At 40.5% G+C, this 9,429-nt stretch overlaps 1 protein-coding gene across 1 annotated transcript in view; it reads left to right on the forward strand.

Moving 5' to 3' along the window:
* The window catches only part of tmem63c (transmembrane protein 63C), a 45,488-nt gene that overhangs the window by 30,563 nt on the left and 5,496 nt on the right, over positions 1–9,429 (forward strand). The window contains exons 7-22 of the mRNA XM_085391821.1: positions 60–111; positions 215–323; positions 1,029–1,102; positions 1,233–1,313; positions 1,392–1,512; positions 1,706–1,839; positions 1,991–2,113; positions 4,255–4,408; positions 4,503–4,609; positions 5,252–5,338; positions 5,449–5,514; positions 6,323–6,485; positions 6,577–6,682; positions 7,903–8,070; positions 8,167–8,279; positions 8,379–8,450. Of these exons, the coding sequence (XP_085247947.1) occupies positions 60–111; positions 215–323; positions 1,029–1,102; positions 1,233–1,313; positions 1,392–1,512; positions 1,706–1,839; positions 1,991–2,113; positions 4,255–4,408; positions 4,503–4,609; positions 5,252–5,338; positions 5,449–5,514; positions 6,323–6,485; positions 6,577–6,682; positions 7,903–8,070; positions 8,167–8,279; positions 8,379–8,450 (1,730 nt within the window). The remainder of the gene's footprint in view (positions 1–59; positions 112–214; positions 324–1,028; positions 1,103–1,232; positions 1,314–1,391; positions 1,513–1,705; positions 1,840–1,990; positions 2,114–4,254; positions 4,409–4,502; positions 4,610–5,251; positions 5,339–5,448; positions 5,515–6,322; positions 6,486–6,576; positions 6,683–7,902; positions 8,071–8,166; positions 8,280–8,378; positions 8,451–9,429) is intronic.

Below are 9,429 nucleotides of genomic sequence, written 5' to 3' on the forward strand. Positions count from 1 at the left end.
TTAAGTCATTACAGAAATTAAAACGTCTCGCTTTGTGTCACGTTTTATTATCTCTACAGGAGACAGTCCTGAAAACTTTGGAAGAACAACCCTGGCGAATGTTAGTGCAAAGTAAGTCCAGCAATGCAGGCATGACATCAGATCTCATGAAGCATCCCAGAGCCGCGAGCAAACCTGGGCAAATCTGTAATTGCTCTGTTTATGTTCCTTGAAGGGACAGCTTTCTGTGGCTGCACAGCGTCTTGGCTCTGGTTTACTTCATTATCACGTTGCTGTGTATGGCTCACCATTCGCTGCAGCTGGAATACAGAGAAGATGAGAAGGTCTGTCATCATCCAGTCACACTTTATACCATCAAGGTCCATCCAGCAAAAGATAAAGTCAAATTATTGAGATTCTAACCAAAAGGTCTTTTTTATTGTTTCAAAAATCAAATACAAGAAAAAATAACACAGCAAAAATATTTTAAAACAAAATTAAATGTAAAGACCGACGTGCTCTGGATTTCTGGCTTCTCCCTAGGTGCTGCATTCCTCTGTTAAATGCAGAGAATAGGGCGTTCCATTGGTGATCAATAATGATATCATTGTTTTTTATTATTCATTTGTCTTCAGAGAATAAGACTATAAAGATCTATAAAAGGATTCTGCAAACCACCAACTATTCACCCACTTAGTTTGGCATGTTAGCATGCCTGCGTTCTCTGATTAGGACTGATGGGTTTGTCATTACTATTAACATTTCATCAGAAACTAAAGAAATGGAAAAAGGAATAAGTACTCTTGTATTAAAAGAAATCGATTTATGGATCATCCTGAGAAGTTTTAAGTCAAAGTCCTATGGCAGTCCATCTGAAAGTTAATGAAACTTTTCCTTCCTTAACATGTAAACCTTAACAATGAAACTGCGATTGATCTCTGTGGATCAGAGAAGTTTACTACTATATAGGCAACAACCTGGCATTGGCTTCCCTAGAGCCGTTAAAAGAAAGTATAACGGATTTATTTATATTGTGTTATTTATTACAGGTGGCTCGGACACTGATGATTACCTCCATACCCAAGGAGATCTCTGACCCAGGACTCATCACCAAACATTTCCAGTACACATGTTTTCTTCATTAGATTAAATAATCTTCCTGTGTTTGATTGGAGAGCTGTCTATCATTTTATTCATGCACATCCACACTTAGAAAATTCCTTATAATGAACATTTTTTCTTGTTTTCACCAGTGAGGCCTACCCAAGCTGCACTGTCACCGACATCCGGTTCTGCTTTGACGTCCACAAGCTAATGAGGCTGGACTTGGAGAGGTACGGCGGCTTTTACGGACTGGAGCATCACAGTTTTTGATCATATGGCTCTTGTCTGAGGACACTGTCGTTTTTCAGGCGCAAGGCAATGAAAGGCAGGCTGTATTTTGCCACAAAGGCCCAGAAGGAGGGAAAAATCATGATCAAGACTCATCCGTGTGCTCAGATCTTCTGCTGTGACGTCTGCGGCTTTGAAAAGGTAAGATTTGTTCATATCCTTCTGTGTACAGTTGCAACTTAATTGCACTGCATGGGAAGAGAATCACCACTGGATGGCACTGCGATGCAAAAATAGGTAAACACAAGCAGCAATGTGATATTTTTGCCAGTGTAAATCTGAGAGTGAAAGATGAAGTGAGCAACATATCCTTTAACTCTTTTTTTTTCTGCAGGTGGATGCAGAGCAATACTACAGTGAATTAGAAGAGAAGCGGACAGATGAGTTTAATGCTGAGAAGAACCGCATCACCATGAAGAGGTTGGGCATCGCCTTTGTGACCTTTCGCGATGAGCGGATGACTGCTGTGTGAGTAAACAAGAGCGTGACACTGAGGTCTGTGTTTGATAGGTTCTCTCATCATACAGATGCAGTCACGGCAGAGAGTGACCACATAATTCATGGTAACGTTGCTGAGTAGTGATGCAATGCCTTTTGAACATCTTGTTTTGGTTTCCAGCATTGTGAAGGACTACGGTCGCGTGAACTGTCGTCGCAGGCCCCAGCAGTCCAGCATCAGCACCGTGGTGCAGTCGCACAAATGGGACGTCAGCTACGCACCTGCTCCAAGTGATATTATATGGTGAGAACTGTCACGTTTGTTTGTGCCCTAATGTCTTTTAAAAGCTCAAGCTACTCTTGGATTTTCTCCTGATTGTCTTTGAAGTCTCAGTTTTCCAAATTGACAGCTGTGTGAGTCATTCTGATCTCTTCATATCGCCATGGTGACCTATTCCAGCACACACGCTGGGTACACCCTGGGCAGACACCCATTCACATCTACACCACGAGAAATGTATTAATCTAACCTGCTTGTCTACTGACTGTGGTAGGAAGCTGGAGCAGCCAAAGGAAATCACACAGAAACACATTTTGAGCACAATGTCCAATTTTACATGACTTGTGCATCATTTAGACACATTTCCCTGTAATTATGCCTGACATATTTGGTATCTCTGGTAACCTGTGGATCAAGACTAGACTTCAGATCAACATTCTGTGGGTTTTAGTCATGCTTGTTTGCGCAGCTTTAGCTTGTGAAGTTGGACCTAAAGGGTCCAATTTAGAGCTGAGGTATGCATCATGCAAATGTTGCTTATTGAGACTATTTGATCCCAGTGTTGCTTTTGATACTTTTGATCACCGTAATTTTGGTTTTAGAAGCTCGGGCAGTTGGTGGAACAGCTTTGATGTGGTTCTTCTCATAACTCTCAGGCAGACCTTTGTTGCTTAGTGGTTGTAATAACTCTGTATAGCTGTATTTCTGTCTTGTGGTGTTCCCCAAGTTTCTGTTGCGGGCCCCATGCTAATTGTACTTTGTGTCTATCAACCAAATATAAAGTCACTTTTAAAGTCTACCGTCAGTGTCATATGTATGATGTGTTTGTTTAAGTTTCTGAATGTTCCAAAAGTTTCTGTTCTGCTGAATACTTTTCTACAGCTGAATAGTGACAAACAGAGGTTATATCCATCCCACAGGTGATGAAAGGCTTGGCTCTTTATGGTATTATGTTAAACTTTGGTTCTGAATCTGTACCCTGTGTAGTACTTAGTGAAGCTTTGAGTCACTCCCTTTACTACCAGCTATGAAACATGGCTAAAATTAAGTCTGTACAACATTTTCCTTGTTGGTGTTATAACTGCAATCAGACAGCAACGTAACGTGTACTCCAGCAGACTCACCAGACCTTTTTTTTCTTCCAGTAAATAAGGTTTCTCGCTCGCTCTCTCATTGTGTGTTACATGTTGAGCTTATGTGTGTGGGCCACTGGACAGCTGATGCTGATTTCTTTACACTGGCTTCTGATCAGACTCAAAATTTGGTTCTTGTGATGATGTTTTGAGCCTTGCATGGACAGGCACTCACTCATATTAAAGACCTGTTGCAGACACATAATACCAGTGGGAATGTGCGGGCCTTGGATCAGGCCTTGATAGCTGTTTCCACACAAGGCTCAAGGCAAAAGGACTCGATGCTTCTTTGGCTGTGGACCCCACTGGAATCAACTGGACTCTGAAAGAATCATTAGTTTAAATTTGCTTTTGTTCATTTGTTTTAGTTCTTCTATTTTTAAATCCTCCTGGTTTTATCTGACTGTCAGTGTTTAAATTCTCCTGTTGTGTTTGCTTTTTAGTTATCCACCATCTCTTGAAAGGCACTATGTAAATAACACAAAATGTGGATGTTTCAGCGATCGGTGCCTGCATTAGCATTGCTATTCCTGCTTCTTTTTCATAAGTTTCAACTTCAAAGACATTTAAGATTATCGGTATGTTGTTTGCTGTAAGTAGCAGATCTCAAACACCGTCTAAAGCATAATCAGCATCCACGATTGGATTAGCTGCGGTGCATGTTTCTTATCTCAGAAAGCAAATGCAGAGATTATGTAACAAGTGAGTGCTGCATATGTATGGGGATTAATCAAAGGAGGCTCACAGTTTGAGCTTCACATCTGACTGACTGCAGTGTGTTTGTGTCTACGCATGAACTGTGGCAGTCGCAGGCTGAGAGGTCGAGCAGGGACTGGGAGCTGAAGTGAGCTGGTTTAAACTTGCTCTTCTACCCAGTACGCTGGACCGCTCTTAGAAGAGACCACTCATCCGGCTATTTCAGGCATATGTCAAAACATAAAGTACATGTACATCAGAGAAGGGTAATATGTTAACTGTGTTCATCTTGCTGGATGATTGGTAACTGAGGCTCGTCATTTTTCCCATCGATAGGGAAAACCTGTCAGTGTGTGGATCTCGGTGGTGGCTCCGCTGCGTCCTCCTCAACATCCTCCTCTTCTTGCTGCTCTTCTTCTTCACCACTCCTGCCATCATCGTCAACACCATGGACAAGTTCAACGTCACAAGGCCCGTGGAGAGTCTGAGGGTTAGAGTTTCAGAGCAGTTTAAACTTACTGACGTCTGTGCTCCATTGTGAACCTCCTCACTTTCATCAATCGCCATTTTGCTGTCCAATGCAGAGCCCAGTCGTTACAGAGTTCTTCCCGACCCTTCTGCTGTGGGCGTTTTCAGTGCTCCTGCCCTTTGTTGTCTACTACTCCGCCTTCTTTGAGTCCCACTGGACCAGGTACTGGGTAGTCATCAACTACTGCTCTCCTCAGCCATCTGAAATAGAAATGTGGATATTTTGCTTCGTTTACTTGCAGCGGTTTTTCTTCCTCTCAACTATCAGCGTTCCTCTTTTTTTTTCCATCTAATTTATTTCTTTTTCACCCTCTTGCTCTTTTTACTCTCTCCCCTCTCTCTCCCTCCTTCTCTCTGCCACTCTCCCTGCACTGTTATTCTGGGCAGGTTGTCATAGAGATCTCCGTGCGAGGATAATGATATGAACAGTAGTCACCGTGCACCGTTTCCTCTATGTGCGGTGACTAGCAGGAGGAAGAACAAGTGTGCATAAGAACAACCTATAAGCACCCTTTCTTTACATAACCACCCCCACAAACGTGTTGTGCAGGCGTGATGTGTGAAGGACCGAATGCAAATCAACTGTTTACTGTAGTGAAAAATGTAGTTTGTGCTAATGGGTACAAAGAGTCAACTGTTTTTTCCATTTTGGGCTTTTAATTCATGAATTTATTATGTTGTTTTTTTCTTTTTGTGTTTTTTTTTTTTTTTTTTGTGTGTGTGTGTGTGTGTGTGGTTTTTTTAGATATATGTTGCAAAATATGTATCGCATGTTCTCATCTTATTGGATCATTTCATGTCTCAGATCTGGTGAGAATCAAGTGACGATGCACAAGTGTTTTTTCTTGCTGGTCTTCATGGTCATCATCCTGCCTTCACTTGGTCTGTCCAGGTACATCTACAGTGATTTCCCTTTTTGATCTACTTCTTTTGAATTATTCCTGGGTTTTTGTGGCTTTTTTGTAATGTTTATGCACTTTTTCTATTTTATTTCTGCTCTAGCCTTGACCTCTTGTTCACCTGGCTCTTTGATGTCAACTTCCTGGAAGAGAAGGATTTAAAATTTCAGTAAGATCAAAAAATGTAATGAGAAGTGCAATCAAACACATTATTTCCACTCCACGATTATCTTCTTGTGCAGCTACACACTGCTATCTGCTCAGGTGCTATTTTTTAGATCACTCTGTGGAAGTAAATAAATAAATAATAACAGAATGAAATGATTTACAATTTTCACAAACTCATATTTTACTCACAATAGAACATAAAAAAATGTTTAACCTCAGAAAATATGAATTCATTTGAATTTGATGGCGGCAACATATGTCAAAAAATCTTCTTACACCTTCTTCTTTTACTGACTTGTTGCCATTGACTTAATTAGTTGCAAAGCATTTTTCTAGCTGTTTCTTTTTAGTAGTTTTGAGATGTGTTGCTTTCATCAAATTCAAAATGAGCTAATATTTTTTTCAAATTGGGACGTTTTCCCAGTTTAAACATTTCAATATGGTTTTTTTCTATTGTGAATAAATTATGGCTTTAGGAGATTTTTAAATCATTGCATTCTGGTTTTTACTGGGGTTGCAGGTAAAAAAGTTGATTTTTGCTGCAGTAATAGTTTGCGGTCCTTTGTCCAACTGTAGGACATTAGTGTTGATAATGGGGCTTTCAGCTTCATCAGAGTCCCTTCACTTGAGAGCGAGCTAAAAACAGGAAAGCACCGCACAGATGCACAAGAAGATGACTTTGAGCCAAAGTGAAATCTGATGTATATTTTTTTATTATTATTTTATTTGTTATTTGGAAATTATTTGGTTAAAACTGAGTCTCAGAAAGAATCTCCAGCAGCCCACTTCTTGTCTGTGTCTTAATGCAGGTGTGTGTTTCTTCCTGACAACGGTGCATTTTTTGTAAACTACGTAATTACATCCAGTTTGATTGGCACGGCTATGGAATTGCTACGTATCCCTGCACTGACGGTGTACGCACTGCGCCTCTGCTTTGCAAAATCCCAAGCTGAGCGGATTCATGTCAAACGGGTAAGCAGAGCCTTGGTGCTTATCTTGGCATCTTAACACGCTGTTTGGTTTAAACTTTAAGAAGCCAGCTGTGTTTATTTTGTCTCTGCAGAGTCAAGCTTATGAGTTCCAGTTTGGCCTTGAGTACGCCTGGACCATGTGTATCTTTGCTGTCAGTATGACCTACAGCATCACGTGTCCCATCATTACACCCTTTGGTGAGCAGCACACAACTACACTCTTGTAAAGCCATCTACCTCTTCTTCTCACCCTCTCTGCTCAGCCATCTGCATCCCAACACGTCCCGTCTCAGTCGTGTTTGTGTAAGGCTGTGTCTCCTCGTACTGTAACCTCACTCTCCTCTGCTGCCTGCCAGTCCGATGCAGACTGTGTGAATTTGCTGCTGTAGTCCCAGACACTCAGACACAGCGAGCTGTGAGCCAGACGCCCACTCTGCTCCTGTCTCTGCCCGGCGCTCACCGAGCTTCTATTTACTTCTGCAATCTAATCGTCAGTCAAAAACAGGCCGCCTTTAATACACCAAACTCTGTGTCTGCTTGCATTTCACCTGCTTTTTTTCTTTCTTCTAGATTTCAGTTTTCATTTGATAAAGAAGACCAAGACAATAGATTTTTTTTTTTTTTAATTTAAAGGCAAAAAATTTAAAATTAGCTTCCAATTGATCAAAAACAGGGACTAGAACAGGGTGTAAAAAATAAGGCCCGGGGGCAAGAACCTGTTTGGCAAAAACAAAAATCTGACTCACCAAAAGGCTTTGGAAAAATTTGAATGAATGCATAAATTTCTATCTTCTAACTTTAAAACTATAAAATAAACAAGAATAATTTTCTGTGAATTAACAAAAATTTTCTTTTCCTGTAAATTTGTACATTTAACACGTAGAAAAAAAACAAGACACACTGTTGAAGTTGCATTTCTTTTCTTCTATTAAAGGATATCCCAGGGATTAGATGTTTAGTTAAATATCTGTCACTGGTCTGGTCTGAGTTCAAAGTTTTATGATGTAAATGAGTTTGAGGTCATATTTATCCCGTATTAGTATCTTTTAATTTCCTCTCTTAAATCCATAATTTAATTTAAAATCCTAGTCCTGACATACAAAGTCTTGAGTGCTCACATCCCATTACATCTGTCAGACCTTTTAGTATCATAAAATACAACAAATCACTTACTGCAGGTTTATTTGTTTTTCTTAGAGTTTCCAAAAGTAGAATGGGAGCCCGAGCCTTCAGCTATTTAATCCCATCAAGTCCCATTTTGGACTCAGGAAACAAACACTCTGCTTTTTGTACATCACAATCCTCATTAGATTGATCAAACCCTGTGTGTGATGTTGACATCGATCAGATAACTTTGTCTCTCTTTCATGTTGCAGACATCATCATCAGTGCATTTTTGTTTAACTTTTTTCTTCCAGGTCTGCTCTACGCGATCCTGAAGCACATGGTCGATCGATACAACATCTACTATGCTTATGTTCCCACCAAACTCAACCAGCGAATCCACAGAGCAGCCATTAGCCAGGTCATTGTAGCTCCCATTCTCTGCATGTTCTGGTTGCTCTTCTTCTCCGTGCTCCGATTAGGTAAATATCCCTGCCATAAAAATTCATAAAGATCGGTGGATTGTCAGGATGCTGTAATATTGTAATTTTTCATGTTTTTCCCCTTCACTGTCACAGGTCCAATGCATCCGATCACCCTCTTCACTTTAGTGTCCCACATCTTCTGCATTGTCTGTTACCTCCTCCGCTTGTGCCTTAGGAAGCAACCAGACAAGTCAACAAGCTACCAGGTCAGCGCCACCAAGTGTCACAGAGACAAAATCAGCTGAAGATGACTTATACTGAATTTGAACTAATATTTTTCCCATGCATTGTCTCTTTTGTTTCAGATGTCTGATCAGCCAGACGGGACGCTCACTGATGCAGACAGGAGTACCGTAACATCCACCACCGCCTCCAGTGTACAGTACCATTTCTTTCTCTGTTGGCCAATACACAACCAAAGCATATTATTGGAGAGAGACCTAAATGTGACAGAGAAGGCTTACGTTATTTAAGTTAATATATCAGTGGATTGTGTGCTGGATGAGATTTCCACTGAATGAGATTTAATTGTTTAGTTTTCCATGAGATCTGAGAGCCATATAGAATAGAATAGAATAGAATAGAATAGAATAGAATTCAACTTTATTGTCATTGCACATGCACAGGTACAGGGCAACGAAATGCAGTTTGCATCCATCCAGAAGTGCTTTAGTGATATAGATATATTACAATATATATTAGCAATAGTATAGATATATAAGTATACTACAGAAATGGGTCTATTATGGTATGTTATAATGTACACGGTATGAAGTATGTTGTGAATATTCTATAACTAAGTATGTAAAGGCTGTAGTGAGTACAAGCTATGTGCAGGCTATGAACAGGATATAAATATGAAAAACTATACAGAATATGAAATAAATAACTTTACAGAATCTGAGATATACAGCTATACAGAAATGGGAACTATGCAAGTTGTAAACAGTTGTAGGATTAAAGATTATCGAATGTACAGAATGATTATTTACACAGAGCTATACAGTAGTGCAGTTAAGGTAAGTGAGGGTGTAGATAGTTTCTACAGAGGCTATATAAAGTGCTAGTGGTTGTGAGTGGTGGTTCAGTCCATGTTATTATTGTGTGTTTGAGGGTACAGTTGTCCATTGTGGGTGTGTGTATGTTCAGTCCATGAGTTTAACGTGGGTCAGATGTCAGGAGGCAGAGTTCAGGAGTCTGACAGCTGTGGGGAAGAAGCTGTTCCGGTACCTGGTGGTCTTAGTCCGGAGGCTCCTGTGGCGCCTCCCAGAGGGCAGGAGGGTGAAGAGTCCATGTGATGGGTGACTGGGGTCTTTGATGATTTTCCCAGCCCTTTTCAGACACCGCTTCCTGTAG

This window comes from Rhamphochromis longiceps, linkage group LG19 (assembly GCF_057381845.1).
Source record: "Rhamphochromis longiceps isolate RC_006_pf linkage group LG19, R_longiceps_female_GT1.1, whole genome shotgun sequence".
NCBI lineage: Eukaryota > Metazoa > Chordata > Actinopteri > Cichliformes > Cichlidae > Rhamphochromis > Rhamphochromis longiceps.